This window comes from Pholis gunnellus, assembly GCF_910591455.1.
Source record: "Pholis gunnellus genome assembly, chromosome: 14".
Taxonomy (NCBI): Eukaryota; Metazoa; Chordata; class Actinopteri; order Perciformes; family Pholidae; genus Pholis; species Pholis gunnellus.
The window spans coordinates 15451133-15470476 of NC_136541.1; the positions used below are offsets into that span (position 1 = coordinate 15451133).

At 43.2% G+C, this 19344-nt stretch overlaps 1 protein-coding gene across 1 annotated transcript in view; it reads right to left on the reverse strand.

The window, feature by feature from the left end:
• Positions 1-19344, reverse strand: part of gpc1b (glypican 1b) — a 62403-nt gene that overhangs the window by 23931 nt on the left and 19128 nt on the right. The window contains exon 3 of the mRNA XM_079173159.1: positions 3676-3834. Coding sequence (XP_079029285.1) covers positions 3676-3834 — 159 coding nt within the window. The remainder of the gene's footprint in view (positions 1-3675; positions 3835-19344) is intronic.

The following is a 19344-nucleotide window of genomic DNA, read 5'->3' on the forward strand; positions in this document are numbered from 1 at the left end:
AGAACCCTTCAGGGCCAAGGAGTCCCTCACATACTGTGCAAACCAAATCTGAAATGTGAAAGATAACAGCTATGACTTTTGTGAATGATATTATCTTTTCTTTTGATCTTGGTATTATATAGACTAAATAAGTATTCTTTTGTACAAAGTAAAAACATGTGCTTTTGCATGAAGCTATATGTGGCAGCAGTACAAGTGAACACACACACACACACACACACACAGACACACAGACAGTGAATCAGATGCTAGTGATGGCACCATTAGGCCAAACACCACCTGCCAGTCTGTCTAACACACCTGGTTGCTATCTAACACGCAGCTCCCTTTGGTGCCATCACTCTCTGTGTCCTCTCTGACCTTTTCCCTCTCACTTTCACATGTAACCCCATCTCTCTTTCTCCGTTCATCCCTTTCACTCTCTCTCTCTAGCTACCACTCTTCATTTCCACCAGTATATCTCTTACCTTCTCCCTTGCTCTGACGACATGTCCCCTTTTCTCTGGATCTTTTATCCTTCCATCCGTCTCAGTTTCATTCTGTCCCCTCCTCCCCCTCCTTTTTTCCTCCTCTGCATTATACGCTGTATATTTGTTTAACATGATATTCCATTTAGTTTGTACCTCTCTGCACAGAATGAATGAAAGTGAAGAGATTGGGAGTGCAAACCACGGACACACATGCTGTATACAAACACCCATCAAATCTCGACTGTGACACACACTAAATCACAAGCTTACAAACATGTGCAAACAAACACACATTGGCATGCTCACATATATACAGTGTAGGCTACACACTCGCAGGCCCAGAGCCAGCTGTATGTGAGCATGCTGGTCCTCTAATCTGTGGCTTGGTTGGGGCTTCTTCCAAAGTCCCTGGACCTAAAAAGTCCAAGACTGCCTGGAACAGTAACACCCTACACTTAGCCACATGGCGCTAGCTAGCCCACACCCTGCTAAACACAGCCAGATGTGCAGGGACTGGCAGCATGGTACAATGTCACTGAACTCGCTTTCAGCCATAAAAAAAAAAAACGTAAAGAAATTCTGCTCTGGACGTGGTTAGGAATCATCAGCCTCACTTAATATGTTTATAAGATTCAACAACCAAACTACTTCTGAAATGGTTAAACCCTGAAACAGAAGTACATCATCTTTGACTTTTTCCCTTTTCCACAGCTAAGGATAACAAAAGGATGTCTTTTGTAACAATGGGTGGATCCTCACAAAATTTCGCCGATCATGTGGCAGCAAATGTAACACGTTATGGTCCAATTAACCCCAGTCTATGGCTCAGCTCTTGCCTTCCGAGGACACCGTCAACAACAGATGGTTTTAAGACCTCAAGGTCTCAGCACACATATATTTCTCTCCTCCCTCTGTCAGCTCTGCCATCCCCGTCTGATGCTGATTGGGGTGAGATAAGGGGACACAAGAAACAGGGACTTTAGGCGGTAGATTTACCGTCTCCCGGTCGTATGCCTCCGCCAACCAGTCAAGTAGCAGTTTACATCCATGTCTTATAATACTGTATATGCAGTGAAGACTTTGAAGAGATTCAATAAAAGGTATTAAGTGTAATTTTTATGGCGAAATGGAAGTTATGACTACATTGAGATGTATGATTCCAGGGAATAACTTCCAGTGACTGTTGTCTTTACTTGGAGACTTGGTGGGCGTGCCGCCTGGCTGGTGGCATCAAGGCTTGGAAGCCAGCGACTCAACGCGCTGTTAAGGAAGGCTAGCTAGGTGATCATGTTGGAACTGGACAGTGATGGAGGCAGTCATGAAGGGGAGGATGAGGGAAAAAAGTCAAAATGGAGGTTTGTCCCTTTGTGGATGTTTGTGCCTGAATTTGAAGAAATTCCCTTGAGGAGTTCCAAAGATATCAGGTTCATTAGAATGGAATGGACGGACGAGCAACACACAGAACATAAACTCTGAGCACACAGGAACACAAAACAGCTACAAATGACTTCATTCTGAGGCAACGCAAGTTACCATGATGGTGTTGTGTGTCTCTGTGTGTGTCTCTGTGTATTGAACTACGCGTTTTTTGGATTTACATCATTAGAATGTTTAGAGGTTGGAGCTGAATGCCTGAAAGTGTGTGTCTGTAGTCTGTGTTGTTTACAGGCACGCTGTGCTAAATGAGGTGTTTTCCTGAGAAATTGTGAAAGCTCAAGAATTGTAGGATGACATAAACTAACATGGAGATAATGTGTATGTCCTGGCCAGGTTTGTGTGTGTGTGTGTGTGTGTGTGTGTGTGTGTGTGTGTCTGTGTGTTTATGTTTGTACTTGGCAGGGTGACTGTATCGCTTTGGCACAGCCAACCGCCCCCTGAGTGATAGGGCGGGACTATGAGAAAGTAAGACAGCGATAGAAGAAGAGTAAAGAAATGTCACTCTGCCACTAATCACTGTAATCTGAAAAGGTCAGGCTAACTAGCCAAACTCAGAGCCCCGGCTGACAGATCCATTGTCACCGACTGGCCGAGGGGGAACAAGCGGAGCACAGAGACACCCTTCTATTAACTGGAGCAGGTCATTAGACACAAATAATTGCCTTGGTGCGCCAATGTGCTAAGATTGAAAATCCCTCTCTCCTCTCTCTCCTTCTTTGTCTCTCTCATTCGTCTTCACCCACACTCGGAGCGCTGCAAATAAGTCCTGCAATGCTTCAGTTCGTATTATTAAGCGCTAAAACAATACTTTGCTATGGTGCAGAGTAGATTTAATCATTCAGACTCTTGCTCTACATACGTTATCACAACACTAGAAAATGTTAACATCATTTAAAATAGAAACTGCAATGTGTTATGAGACACAGCCGCTAAATGACGGTCCGCCTCCGGAGATGTTGCCTGCTCTCCTCTCTCTCTCTCCTGCAGTAGTCGTATGTTAGATTAAATGAAAATATGAGTTGTTTTTCTTGTTTCCACTTTGAATTTAATCCAATAAACAGACTATCAAAGCGTCCAGGGACCGGAGCTCTGTAAAGCTGCACTCAATTGCTCTTCCTCAACGACCGGATGTGTGTCTTAATGAACTGAATTTGAATTATGGGAACAGAATGTGCATGTAGAGTTGAGGGTCAAATACAGTTACAGAGCAACTGAATTCATATTCATAATATTACATTTAGTTTCAAGTTCATTGGAAACGAATAAATTCATTTTCAAATGATGTGATTCAATTTTGTTTTTATTTAATCAATCAAGTTCAGAAGTTCAAATATAAATGATTTGAATTCAGTTTCTATTGACACTTATTTCTGCCCATAATAAAGCCTTATTTGAGGAATATATGTATCAAGTCCTCTCAAGTATTGACTTGGCATTCTGACAACACCACTGCAAGGCATTACCAGCCTCTGCTGTTGAAACGTGACAGTAGATCAATGTTCTTCATCAATCAGTGGACTTTATGATAAAACTTATCTCTTACACTTCTTGTCAGACTGTGTGTCGGTGTATGTCTGCACTTTTGTGTGGGCTGGGTATGTGAAATAAGAACAGCACAGCCGGAAAGACAATGGTACTGTTCTATCAACACTGACACAAAAAAGACAACCAGAAACTGTGTCCTTGTACAGTATATGTCAAAAAGTTTGACTCCCTCCGTCTCATTCCCTCACTCAGTCACACACTTATCGTGAATACACAGACTCACCATCGAAGGCCTTGTACTGTCCAGTGAGTGAGGTCTGTAAGGATCGGCCGGCCTCTTTGAGTAGTCCCTCCATCTCCCTGCGGCTCAGCGTGGCCAAGCTGTCCTCCATGCCACTGGTGCAGCAGGTGTAACCCTGGGGGCAGATGCGCAGGTGCTCCCCTAGAAGGAGGACAGGTGGATGCAGAGGAGGAGAAAGGATAGGGACAAAAAAAAAAACATGGCATTATCAATTACAGGTTCCATCAATTCAGTCAGCACTCAACAAAACTGAGATTGATAGTTCCTATGTTGCTGCTGTACAAAATACTCCGCGCTGAACATGAACATGAGCGGGAGAATTAGCAGCAGTGGCTGTTTTTATGGCCTTAAAACCAGCCTGTTGGCAGTCGAGGTGGAAGGCGCTGAATGTGTCCGCCCGCCTGATTACCTGGCAAGATGTGGAGAACTCTGTGGAAATGGGAGCACTGGAGCAGGAGTACAGCATCATCTCCCATGCAATTTTAATGAGCATTCCTGACACACATTGACGTGCATGCATTTGAAAACACGTGCCTGCACAGACAGACACACACAGATACAGAAACTCAGGCGAGTGTAAAGGATCTGTGAGCTCGGATTGTGCGTGTGAGTATACACACACGCAAATAAACACCATGTGAAAGAATTTAAACAAGGGCTGTCAAAGTCGGTTAAAACGGCAGTCAAGCTGCAGCTGAAATGAAAAAAAAATGAAATTACATAAGACGGAAACACTATTTTCCACATCAACGCAACTAACAACACATAATATGAATCCAATGGGAAACACAGAAGCTCACAAGGATTGTGAAAATAAGGCACTATGTAGAGCAGGGCACAACGAATCACATTGAGGCGTGGTGGGAAAGAGGAAAGAAGGATTCTGTTGGCCTTCTAAAGTCACTAAAGTCACTTCTTTCTTTAATTTAATTAAAGCTTCTGATGCACGCACAGAGACAAAAGAGTACGGACAAACATCAAAACGGCTGTAGCAAGTATGCAGATAGGATGGCAACCATGTTTTGGGCCTTTTTGCTCTCGTGCTGTTGTTCATATGAGGGAGTAAGCTTGAATAAATATTAAGGAGCATTTAATTGTTGTGTCCCCCTAGGCCTTCCCCACAGCCATAAAACACACACACACACATTTTTTCTTTTGCTCCGGGTTGATTTCTCTACTCCATTTAACCAAATGTCCATCACACAGTTGATAAGAATTTCTTAAACGACGGAGGATTAATGCCGCTAACCCCGACTATCAGAATCATATGTGATCATAGGATGCCTGCTTCAAATAGGAGTGCCACATTTACAGGTGATAAGACGAACAGTTTGTGTGACTGAGTAGTCCATAGTCTGTATTACAGAAGCTAACATCTCCTTTGTTATTTGATATCAGCGTGCCACTGGTTGCACTTTGCGTTAAGCAGTGTTTATAGATAGAGTGCAGGTTGTAGTATTTCCATCCTGATTGTGTTACTCCCTCCATGGAAGAAACACCTAACTGAATCTCACTGAGTCCACCCTCCCACCCAAAGGCCCTGCAGTGACGAGCATTCTAACTCTGTTGGTTCACTCAAACATACGCACACACACAGACCCTAAACGTAACCATCATGTCTGGTTTGTCTCATCTTGTGAATAATTAGGGAATAAGGCCACTTACAGCATTTTGATCAGCATCTAACTTGGAATTATTTTTGGATTTTTCTATTTTCTGCTTTTCAGTGTCACAGCCATGACAAATCTTTATATGGGGGTGTCCAGGCCATTGTCATACATTTAAAAAGAAATTAACACAGTGACTAAACCTATCGTTGCTGCAACATTTTAAACTTTTCAGGTTTAGATTTAGAATAAATACACATCAAAGAAAATGTACATATATGTCTGCAACATACTAAACACACAATGCTTTCTCATGTACAGTAAAGCATTGCAAGAACTTTGGCCCTGTTCTCTCCTTTATTAATAGAATGAATAGGCTTAGGTCTAAGCCTCAATTTAATCATCAAAGCTTTGCAGTTTACACATTCTAATATTGTGACTGGGAAGTCTCGACATTGTTTACTGTATGTCTGCATCATTGTCCCAAAAGTGTGCTTTACATAGCCTGCACAAAGGCATATACAAACGCAGTGGACACACATACGTACAGGATTAATGATTTAATGTCCCTCATGCTGTTATTAACATGCACCTGGTAAAGCTTCCGCTGAGGGGTAAGTCTGAAGGCACAGTGCCGCCATCGATAAGATTGATCCCCATCCCTTTCATCATTAATGGCGTGCGTGGGCTCAACGATTACAAGCATGCATTTCAGCCTCGTTCACTGTAGTTGTAGGCTAAGATAATCACTGCTGCGTAGCCCCTTTGCGATCTCAGCTGTACTTTACACGTACTTCACTGATCATATGCCAACAAAGTTTCCGCAACTTTCCTTTAAGTGCCTCATCTTGACCGAGAGAAGCAATTAAAGGCGATTTTCCTCTTTGAAAGCGAATAGTGGAGGACGGGCTGCCTGGATGGGAGGAGAAGGTGACATTGAGCATCTCTCAGCACCCTCTCACTGGTCATGCTGTCACCCATCCACACGCCAAGGGAGAGAGAGAGAGAGAGAGAGAGAGAGTTTGTGGACCTGGAGAAGGGCACTTGTGCGCAAGTCTGTGTGATTCGTGCGCGTCGGTGAGAGGACGAAGACATTGAATGAGGGGGTGAGAGAGTGACGACGAGAGTACAAAGAAATGGAAAAAGGGAGAGGCAGGATAGGAAGAGTGAGAGAGAAGCTTGATGGAGGAACGGCATACAGCGCTATCAGGGGTCAGCAGCTATCCGTCAGCCCCTGGGACAACCGTTTAAATGCCTGGGACTGGTTTTAGTGTCCATGTGTATTACGGGCCTGTGGCCATTTCTTCCAGTGCGATCTGCTCGCTGCCTGCCATTTGAAGGACATCTGTGCAAAGAATACACACTTAAAAAGCACAACACGCTCACACACACACACACACAAACATGGATAGTAAGAGGTGTGAGGCTTCCACGTGCAGCCAGGCAGGAACAGCCTCTTCAGAGGGTCCATTTCATATATTAATAAAAATGTAGTGGTTTTCTCTGTAACACTCACAACATCTGCTGATTGGACACGCACATGTGCAGTTTTAAACACACACGCAACGCAAGGTCCTGGACACACATCTGCCGCACAGCAGAAAAGGTCACCTGTAAAAGAGCATCGCGTTTCCAGTTGACTAACCTAACAGTCGGATAATGTTACAAACAGGGCAGTCCCCTCCATTTGACTCAGTAAACTGCAGTGTGTGTGTGTGTGTGTGTGTGTGTGGGTGTGTGTGTGTTGGTGTAAATCTGTGTGTGTTTCTATTTGGGTGAGAGCAACAGTAAGCCACTTTCGATCAAGTGTAGAGGAAATGTATCCTTAACAACCAGACATAGCTCTCGCTTTTACACTTACACTCGTTCATTATCTCCCTCTCTCTTTCACACACACACACACACACACACACACACACAAACACACGTTCAGTCTAATAGCCGGAGGATACTAGAGTAATCAGCAGAGGAGGCCAGCTCAATCTGGAGAGGAGCTGTTTTAGTGGGAGGCTCCAACAGAGGCATCTAAAGGGCCATAACAGAGAGCGCCGCTAATGCTAATGCTTGAGACGTCCAATTTTCTGTGCTTACAATACCAGACATCCTATTTTCTGCTCTTAGAGATAGCTAAAAAAAACATGTTTTCTTTACATACCACAAGACCACTCCTCGTACATTAGAGGGTTACTCTTGCCTTAACCAATTTCCAGCCTGCTCTCGCCATTTCCTGTCTCTATTGTTTCTGCAGTCTGGATAAACTTCACGGAATGCATGATGAACTTTGAAAAGTACGGTCATCATAATAGTGCTGTTCATGTCTCGCAAGAGACGGTGAAGTGCAGAGTTTAAACTGCGCAGGTGGCGCACAGAGATGAAACAAAATCCACACAAACAAGATCTGCTCAAAATTAAATGATCTATTCAAAATTATTCAAATTGGCAGAGTAGGTGTTCTGCATTAATCAGCCACTTTCTGGGAAGCCAATCAGCACGGAGGATAACAAGCCAATTATCTGGCCTCTCCTAAAATTACACACATGCATAAGCCACCCACCCACCCAACAATTAATGTGTGCGTGGGGGCAAAATTAGGGAAACTATTCACCTCCATAACAGTCGCCCACCGTTTCTCTCCTTTTTCTTTTGATGGACACGGCTGCTTAATGGTGAGCAATTCCCGAACCATTAGCTTATCACTGTTCACCAGGGAGGAAGGCTCCTATTAAACAGTAATCTGGGAAGGCAGAATAGGGTCGTGCACACTGTGATAAAGCATGGGAGAGACTGACAGTCAGCAGCTTTTAGAGATGGTGGGAAACGCAGAGAGAGGAGAGGGCAACAGGAAATTAAGAATGACTCAAAGCCAAAAGCGTCTCCGTCATTTGTCTGGGAGTCTGTGAACTAAACAGCAGAAGTCAAAATGCTGGCCTTGTTCAGGCATGTCGCCATCGCTGTGTCACTATTTAGTGTAAAGGTTTCTTTCTTTCTGGTCCAGGGGTACTAAAAAACAAGATAAGAAAAAATAAACACCGTCTCACAACATAATGCGCGGCCATTGTAGCCGTTTATTTTGTCCTTTCAGACAATTTCCCGCCTGTGACGAGTTTTGAAGCTACATTAGTTCCGTCAATTCAGGAAAATGTTAACCTGTGCAGGTGTTATGCTGATTGAGCAGGGCAATTCAGACTTTGACTATTCAGTGTGTTCATGGAGGGTTTTCAGCATGCCTCCATGTGTGCACAGCTTATTCAAAACCTCAGTTTCTTTGTCCTTCACGTTGGTACGGTGGAAAATTGGAATATAGAATATTCTTTTTTTTTGTCATTGTGCCTTAAAGCACAGTGTGTATTTAATTCATTGTTAAGATGACAACAATTACCACTGTGGCACAACAGTTAACACTAAAGTTGAAAAAAAAAAATGATCTTGTCTGTTTTTGCACTGAGTTTGCACACAGCTCAAGTAGACCGGAGACTCAGAGAAAATGCCCATTGCTCATAGGTGTGACTGTCTATATGTAAACATTGTCTAGCCTGTTAGACCTATCTATGGACACATATGACTTATTTTTTGATCTGCTCTTTCTTGCATTCTACACCCTGACTACTGTGTGTTAACTGTTCTTGGGTTCGACATTGGGCCAAAGATTGTGAGGATAAAAGAGATTTTTACCTGGAGTTAACCAGTGTATTGAATTCTGCTTAATCTTGCTCTACAAATACATTTTTTTTAAACTAAGCACACAACCTGAACTCGGCCCGACCAGCAAACCAAGACTAGCATTGTAGTAGCATTTTATTAATAAGACCACCGTCGTATTAATAAAGAAGACAGGAATTAATGCTAGACTTCACAGTGAACCTAACTAGCCAACAGCTCTGGCTGTATTTTTGCATTCTGACACTGCTGTCACTAAAGCTTTGGAGAAGTATGCATAGAGGAATTTAGGGCGCATTACATGTTAACAGTTGGCAAATCTCCATACTTTTACTGAGGCACATTTGACAAAATGGCATAACTGCGACCACGCTCATATGCTGACACACATAACGAATGGCTCCTGGTTAAGATTGCCGTTGCATAACTGACACTGTTTCAAACCAGTGTACAGTGTGTGTGTGTGTGTGTGTGTGTGTGTGTGTGTGTGTGTGTGTGTGTGTGTGTGTGTGTGTGTGTGTGTGTTTGCACGTGCACACATGCTGTGGGATCTGAGAGATTAGCAGCCTAATCCAGTCATTGATGAGAGTGTGTGTGCGTGTGTGAGTCCACAGCGAGGTGGATTATTGCCAGTGCCAAGGAAAACACCCATGGACACCAGGAATCACGCACAGGCTCACACACCCACACTTGAGCAGTGGATTAGGGTTTAAACAGGTGAAAAGTAACAGGGCTATTTGGCAACTGAGCTTTACATGTCTCATCCACCAACTGTGCACACTGACATTACACAAACAAATGCTTAATACAGGCTGAATAAGAGCTACCACCCTCCTAACTATCACACACACACACACACACAGAGCGACCTACGGGCGACCCAGGCTTTAACCTAGACCCTCAATGCTCACCAGTCTGGTAATGTGAGCCAACCAGAAAGTCACATAAATAGCTTCCTCGAGCCAGACGAGGCGGCGGCCGCACAACACATTAATAACACATAACTACTGAGGCCGGCTGATCTCCATGCTGCCTTCTTCAAGCGCCCACATTTTCTAACTGACTACCTGAGCGGCCAGTGAATATTGCTCTCAACTGTCACCCGAAACAAGATGCTCACGTGACTTGAATCAGACTCATTTTAATGGGCTGGAATGACTAAAGGGATGATGTAATGATGTGGGTCATGGAGAGAAGATTACTTGGTTAGAGTTAAATAGCTCTGGCTGTGATTAACTCAGTGGTCAGTCTGTGTTAACAAATGGAGCAGAGAAAAATAGGGGAAGCAGAGTATAGCAAAGGACAGGACGGGATGAGATGGGATGTTGCCCCTACATATGTTTATGACCACCTAAGAGTTTGTTTAATTTGACCATAACTGTGTGCTCATGTTAATGCACAGTTCAGTTTTCTGTTGCCCTCCTATCCTAAAGGAAAAATACAACACGTATATTGCCATGTTAAAGAAATGCTAATACAATTATTCAGCTCCTTAATCAGTCTCATTCAGAAGGTGCGACCTTTCAAAGTAAAAACCAAATAGCTTCAGTATGAGGAACCCAAAAGTGACTACAATTATGATGAATTGTGTCCCTGTTTATATCATCTGCCATAGTAACAGATGTGAACCAGATGCTGGAACGTCAGACTGGAGAACAACAGTGAAAGTGTCATTGTTTACATACTGAAATGGATTAGCGACTGCAATTACCAACGTTAGAAGAGAGAAAGAGATTGTGAGTGGGCGAGCAAGAGAGACGACCTAAACCAAAACTTCATTATGTTCCTCGTTTGGAGGCCCTATACGTGCAACATTAAACGACGATGCAACATTTGCGCGGGGACAAAAGCTGTGGGATCTGAAGATGGATTACAACAGCTTTTTCAAATGAGGAAGCTGTCGCCCCAATAAAGATGTTTGACTGCCCACTCTGGTAAGACAGACACAGAGTGACATGGACACACACGAATGCGCACAACTGCATTTACTCTTCGTCCCACCTCCTTCTCCTTCCGGCTCAGAATAAACACTGAGTGTGAGAGCCAGCTGCTTTGAATGTTGGAAGGCCTGTCCCATTCACTTAGCAGGTACAGTCACAGTGCTGTCAAAGGAGGCTGATGTGGTTTTGTAGCTTCCCAACCCGGCCTGCCTACTTGCCCGTTCATGTCCTGGCCTTTTTCAGTGTCATCTCCACTCTTTTCATTCCATTCCCACCATTTCTTTTTTTTTTGTTCACTTGTCTGTTGACTGACATTAATTCAGACTGACCTGAAATGCAGCAGAATGTAATTTAGTCAGACTTAACAAGAATAACACATCCAACAAAATACTGCACAGACACACACTGTAGTTACACCCAATAACCCACCCTGCCTGTCACAGGCATGTCTTAACTTGAGCTCGTCTGTGTTTTTACTGACTTGCCGAATCTCCCAAAAAAAAAAAAAAGGGAGACGGAGTGGAAAAAGTCAGTGAAACAGTTACTCTGAAGAAAGTTATCCTGCTGTTGTGTATCTGAACCATATCTTAGACATACTGTATTGTAGGCCATCTCAAAATAAAAGGGCCAGAGAGCTGACCTCATTTCTGCGTGTGGAAGAATGTGGAGTGTTGGTTTGGAGTGTGTGTGTGTTTGCGTGTGTGTGTGTGTTTGTGTGGGTGTGAGTTTTCCACTGACGATCCGGCGATGGTCTTTGACAGGAAGCGTCAACAGTTGACACACATGAGGCAGAACATCCTGTCACATGACGTGGACGTGGGCGCTCCTGCCTCCCGTGTAACCGCATGTGACGAAGTCTACAAAACCTCATGGAGATGGAGGGAGGATGAGGAGTGAACGACAGAAGCCCTTTTCACATGATAAACCTGTAACATTGCTGACTTCAAACATCCATGAGACAGTCAGACTTTTTGACATTGAAAGTTTTCTCACGGAGGAAAAACTGTCGGGAATAGATTCGCAGCAGGCCGAATTGCCAAAATAATGACAGCATAAAAAAAGAGCATTGTCTGTTCTCAGAGTTTGCCTAATTGAGGAATTTATTTCAGTTTTTTTATGTTTATCTCTCCAGTTTGATTGCTGACCATTGCTGGCGGTGGGGAAAAGCCCCCCCCCCCCTCCCCCTCAGCTCCCCACTATTCTGTCAACGCTCCACATGAATTTAAAATTGTACCAATCGAGCATTCAACAGCTATTTAGCAGCTAAAGAGCCACATAGCTTAGACATGTTTCAAGGTCCTGACTAGACAAATTACCAGAGCAATATTTGCGGAAAAGCTGCGACGAGTTCCTTTTCAAGACTGATGTTGACATGTAAAATTGCCCCAATTGTATGCGTGAAAGGGGTGAGACAGCCAAAGAAAAGGAGAGCCGGTACAGCACAGATCCTGTGCCTGTTTGCAGGTATTTGTGCGAGAGCTCATGCCTTGACTCCTACAAGTGTGCGAGCTTCCCTTTGAGGCAGGGCTGTCTCCTGACGGTGAAAGAACAAACAAAGGAGCCAGTTCAACTCCGCCTTGTGCTGCTGAGAGGTGGAGAGGCTGATAGATAGAAGCTGACCTGCTGTTGTCAGAGCCTGTCAAAGCAACAAGAGCTCCGAACACATTCAGCCGGGACTGAGTCAGAGACACGGACACGGAGGCTGGTGGGTGATACAGCTGAGAGAGACACGTACGTAGGAGAGAAATGTGAAGGTGAGCAGATAAAAGAGCCGGGGCGGTGTGAAGGAAAAAGCAGAGAGGATGAAATGCTTTCACAGAGGAACCAAAGATACACTAAGAAAGATAAAGAGAGAACAAACCCTGGGAAGGGTAAAGAAGGGGAAAGGGTTTGGAACCGAATGATTTAGTGACCGTCAACTATTTTCACTATGAATTCAACCGGCTATAATCCATATTTACCTAGTGAGCGTTATAGCAAATGTCAGTATTTTGCTTCACTCTTATTGCTCTCTTAAAACTCTACAGGCATGAAAAGGCTTAAACCCCGCGGTGCTCTACCTGCTCAGCACCAAACAGCAGAAAAAAGTGACAAAAAAGCAAAAGGTAACTTTTATTCCTGCTAAACTTGCACAAATAAATAGGTTTTAAGTATTTCTATATTCTCACTGACTTGAGGAATAACAAGCTCAAGTTATACAAAACTGGCTGTAATACCATATGTACATAAACATAACATAGACCTAGGTTTGGTGCCTTTATATTTCACAGAAAAACAATTAAAAATATATATTTTTTTGTGCAATTTGTTAAGAAATTCCACAATAATGCTTGACACGGCTTCGACTTGGTGTACAGGATGACTGGTTCTCAATTCAGAAGATGAGATCTTGATTCTTAAATTAATCGATCCCCCCCCCCCCCCCCCCCCCCCCCACCACCCTAATGGACACCACATGAAATCCCCATTACTACTTTCCAATCCCTAAAGTCATGTCTTAAGATTGCTAACTTTGCCTGAGAAGCAGCCACAAAAGTGTTCAATATTATACTGAAACATGAGCATGCAAGTCTCTTTTAAGCCTTAAATATCAAATATACAACATCCTGCCGGATGATTTAACAACTGGTTGTAACATTTCAATCTAATACCTTTCTGCCAGTTCATAAACTAATGAATACAACTTTCCCGCAGTATTGCAACAGAGTTGCAGGCACAGCTGTTACCTGCCAAGACCTTTGACTCGCTCAGGCTCATCTCCTTGTTCTCACACTCATTGACACACGATGAATTCCTGAAATTGCACAATGCACAATAAACAGAAAGGTGCATTTTATGCACTGTGCAAAATCACATTCTTAACCTGCGAATCTCATAGTTTGCATTTACGAAATACAGAGTAATAGATTGACTGGTCGTGCGCAATTATCTCTTTATAGAGGGTTGTAGGGACTATTAAACATTAATAATAATAATAATGATAATTAAACCACTTAGACCTCCTACATTTACAAGCTGTCGGCTAAGATTGATGCTCCTAGCTTCCACTCCACAGAAAGCATGAACAGTCTGTTCTCACTCTCAATCTTTGGATAGAAATGAACAGAAATCCTTTTTTAATAGAAGACAAATGACACATTTGATGGAGGACTTGGACGTAATTCTACTATTTAATGTTTTTTCTCTCTGCTGTCACAGTACAAAGGGCCTCATAAAAGGCCGTCAATCAGCAGCTCTCAACCCACAAGCACACACCCATGCCACTCCCATCGAATCGTTTTCCAAGCCAGATAGAGAGGTCGTCGAATCCTCAATCCGATCTTCCACAATCCTCAATAATGAGTCAGATACGTTTTAAGCGTTGGATGATCTGATCATAGTTCGGTGCTTATGTGACTATGACTGACACTCTCTGCCTCGGTCATAAGATCAAAGCACAGACAAGTCTCTCAGTCCATCCCATAGTTCATGCCCCCCCCCCCCCCTTCCTTCCTTTGCCTCTGGGAATTTTGCCAGGGAATCTAGGCCTCCAAAGAGCAGATCCACACTTGCCCAGATCCTCAAACGCTGGCATGTTTTATTTATGACTGGGGCTAGACATCACTCGTTACCTTGGAGGGTTTTCACTTATCTGTGTGATTTTGTCATTTGTCTAAAATCACGATAAGTGGTATCATCATCTGTCATTAAGTGGCATTATTGGTTTGATGGCGTTAAATTGCACAACCTACTGGTTACGTAGTCGGGCCGCCTCGACTGTATGTACCCTCCCTGACTTTAAGCTTTGAAATTACAAATCTAGCTGAAGTCTGACCAATCAGCAAAGCACCAACAGCAGCACTTTAATCAGTGAGCCAAAAAGACAGAGCTTTGTATTCCACTGTGTGTGTTCCTGTTAACTGACAATCAGACGCATTATGGCTTTGGGCTTCAATGATCGTTCTCAAACGACCGCTCGTAAGTCCCGTAACCAGTGAGTCATATTAGAAGCCAGATCTGAAACAGGGGCTGACATGGGAACTAACGCAGTACAAGCAAAGCCCTGTTTTTGCGACGTTGTGTGTGCATGGTGTGCGTGCCAAGCTGTCTATTTTGAAGTCAGGTCAGAACAAGCTAGCCCTTCAGGCCTCACTTAGTCACTGTGAGTCAGTGAAATGTCTTGACAACAGACAGATAGACACGGCTAACTGACAGCCAGGCCGAGAGACTGAAAGGCAAACAAACAGAAACATGAAAGCCACACGGCAAATGGGCAGCAAGACAACAGGGTGGAAGACAGTTTCAGGATGAGCAGTCAGGTAGGCAGGCAACAGACAAAGACTGATGGAGAAGATAGTCAGCACATACGCAAACCAGTGGAAAGAAACAGGACTGTCAAGACGAAGATAAAGATGCTGAGAGAATGTCGCAACTATTAAGTCTGTGGTTTCTGTTTTGCTCCTCGCCTCCAACCAGCCTGTTCTCTCTGCTAACCTCAGTGAATCGCCAAGAAACATCACAGAGCGCCATTCGCCGCAGTAGCTCATTTCAGAAAACCAGGCCACCACATCATTGTTCTATGTAGGCCACCATCGCCGATGTCACACACTTCCGCTGCTTGATGCAAAACAGCATGGGCCTTGACCGTTTACAAATAATGACTGAAGAACCACAACCCCCCAGCTGTGCCTGCGCTTGTTCGAAAAAAAAAAAAGGGGCTTGATGATGGGAAGCTGAGTCACCTTCAGGATGTTAGTGGTGCACCAAAAACGGTGAAGTAAAGGTTGGTATTTTTAAACTAGAGATACAAAGCAAAGCATTATTTATTTGTTGGTATTTAAATGTGAAAAAAGACTTATTCACAGGGAATAAATGTCGGCATCATGCTACAAAGTACGAAATCCTTTCGCCTACTCTTTAATAACTCAATGCTAACGAACATTACAAAGTTGCATTCCGTTACACGGCGCATACAGACAAACAGTGCGTCATCATTACTCCACAACCCTGTGTGATAACCACAACCTAGTTCTAGCCTGAAGGTACATTGGCTAAATGCCTGCCTAACAGAGACAGCAAAGACCGAGACGGATAACTGCATACTTACAACCTAGATGGTTACTTTTAACCCAGCTTTAGATCTATTAAAATGGGCGGTGGTCCGTCTAGTCCTACATGTCAGCATTTATATTAGGCGCACTCCAAATTAGATATATGGTTGTTGTAATTCTTGTAATCAATTCTTGTGTGTTTTTGGGAGTGTGCATGCAATAAGCAAGGACTGTTGATCATCTCAAAACAAAAAGGTTTATCTGTGATGTATATAGAAACGGAAAGATTGCATAATGAAAACTACAGCCCAAAATGATTTGAACGTCATATTAAAGTACCAGAAAGTGTACACGTTGACTATACTGGCTGCAGAGTTTGCACAGAAGTATAGATTTAACAAATGCTTTCACGGTGGCTGAATATTCTTTGACTGGAACGAACAGTGAAGTCCTTTCCTGGAAGAAGGTTCATTTGGACTAGGTCAGACTGGACCACTTGACCTCTATCAAACTAGGAGATAGAAAACAAACATAAAAGAAGACTGTCACACATTTCACTATTGACACCGGTGAATTTGTCATGGGTTAGCACTTGTTAGCGTGACAGTGCAAGGCTGACTGGTCACACAATGACCCCTCAGGCTCTGGAACAAGCTTAATGATTTTAAAAAATCATTAGTTCTCTCTCCGCTGTCAGGGACAGTGGAAAGATTATGTGCAGTTTGAGAATTTATGTTTTCGTGCAGCACAGTCGAAGCATTCTTCACAGATAGATCAGCTAGAACCACAGCAAATTACTCCTCACCATAGCTGCAGGGGAAATTACATCCAGAAGAGTTTGGAACTGATGTACAACTCTAAAAGGTCAGACTGGACTGTAACAGTCAGAGGCAGAGAAGAAGATATGGACTACACTCCAGACTGTATGATTTATGATTTACATATAGTCTGGGAAATATTGTTGGAAACTGAAAATCAGAGATGTGTACACATTACAGATATATTACTGTTATTTGGCTGTGATATTAAATGATTTCCCTTAAGAACTCTGGTATTAAGACTTTCACAGGCCGTCCTTTAGGCCTTTAGAATTTAAAATCTTGGCATATTGCCCATGTGGGAGCAGCTTTATTACAGCGCTCTGACAGGTAGCTGCTCAAGATGTGTAGAGGAATGTTTGTGTCTTTCACTCGCTATGCCTCTGTCTAATATGCCTTTCAGTCCAGGCCTGAAAGAGGGCTTTTCATACTGTAGGTTCTTAGAAAAAGAAAACCTCAACGCTTGTCAAGTCTTCCCTGCTGAACTCGGAAATGCGGCAGTTCTTTGCCTCCTTGCCTTTACTCGTATTATCCTCTCTGTCTCTGTCGTTCTCACATTCCTCCACTCACTCACACTGTCATTCACTCTATTAATGTTTTCCTCTCAGAGCTCATGCGCCTGTTGACATGAAGGTTTCAGATGTTTTCCCGTCGCTTGTCAAAGTTTCTTGGTTCTCTGCCTAGCGATGCTTTAAACATGGAGCTGGAAACTCCGTCTGGCTCCTTTCAGTTTCTTTTATCCACACGTTTTGTACGTTTTTCATCAGTTTTACAAACATCTCTCTTTCGGGGGAGTTTCTTCTTTGTCAAGATTTCCAACTGTCTCTTCTTTCCAAATTTGACTCGTCCTTCTTGTTATCAGTCATCAAAACCTTTCCGCCTGCAGTGTTATATCTGAGAAACTGTGTTCAGTCTACAGACTACGTTTGGTCTGATGAGAAACAGTGATTCACCATTTGGTGCACAACAAAAAAAGGAAAAAGGAAATAATGGTGTGCTGATGGCTCCAGTGCACTAGCAGTTGTGTTAGGACCCTTGACATTTAGATTTTAGCTTGAAGTCAAAGTTTAAATCATTTTTAATTGTAGCGGATGATTGCTGAACTCAACCCGCTGCCCTTTAAAAAGCCGCCACATAACCATCAAATTAGCAAACATAGTCAGCCATGTAAGCACGAGTGTTAGGTGAGCTGACATATAACTTCAACAAGCATGGGTCAAATTTAGAGAGGCAGGAATCTTATCATCTCATCTTGCCAACACATTAAATTAAAATGTCCTTCTCTGTGGTGCTGTCCAAATATTAAAAAAAAAGGGAATAGACTTCCCCCCCCCCCCCCCCCCCCGAGCTGCTGAAATGCACCAGAGTGAGTTGGACAAAGCTTCTCCACTGTCCTCCCTCGCTGGAAACAGTCATTAGAAAGAGCTGGCCTGTGCTGAAAGGCTAGATGGTTATCCTCCCAGAGTGAGATGAAGGCAAAAGAGAAGGAGGGAGAAAGAGAGCTGAGAGGGAGGCCACAGGGAGACAGATAGGGCACTGGCTTTTGCTGAAAGGGTAGATGGTTATCCCTCCAAACAGGGAGGGAGGAGAAGTTGAGAGTCGAAAAAAGAAATTTGAGAATTTACACACAGAGTGTGGGTGCAGGGAGAAAGAAAGAGAGAGAGAGGGATAGACAATGACACAGAGAGAAGGACTGAAGAGAGCTCTGTGGTTATCTTTACTACTCCTCTGAGACGCTGGGTCTTATCTGCTGTCCAGACGCCAGTCAACAACAGGCACAGGACGACTTGGAGTCAGCAGCACCACTGCACAACCACCAGGCTAATGCTACGAGCTAAAGAGACCTTTATTCACTTAATCAGTCGTGGACACTTATCGGTTCGATTCTAAATCTGTTCATTCTACACATACATATTCCAAGACACAAGACTGGCATCATTTTCTTCTTTGTTACCGTCACCATAACCACAATAATTACTTTTAATATACAGACGATTTGGTCCGTATCAGATTGCCTATTCATACAACATGTTTTTCTATTTCATTTAAAGGAATAGTTCAACATTTTTGGGAAATATGCTTATTGGCTTTCTCGCTGAGACTTAGATGAGAACGTTGATATCACTCTCATGTCTTTACGGAAAATCTAACACTGCTGACAGCTGCCAATTAGCTTAGCGTCTTGCAAAGACAGGACACAGGGAGAAACAGCTGGCCTGTGTCTGCCCCATAGTATAACTACCCAATCTATTGCTCACTGTTTAACACGTTATATCTATTCATATTATATTTATTTACTCTGCACAAAAAACAAAGAGTAAAAATAAAAGAGCTGTCACAGTTGCCTCACAGGGATGACAAGCCTCCAGGAAGTTACTGTGGCTAGCAAGGAAATCGCCCATTATAGTCTGAGCCAGGATTTCTGTTCCCCCTATAGTTTCCAGTCTAACTGACTTCTGGTGGTAGCTTAATTTAGCATATAACTCTCAGAAAAACATCATTTGATGCTGTTGAATAGAAGTAAGAATATTAAACTAAGTATGGAGATTCTTAAATATTCAGAGTGTTGTAAAGAGGAATCACTTTTTTAAATCTGCAC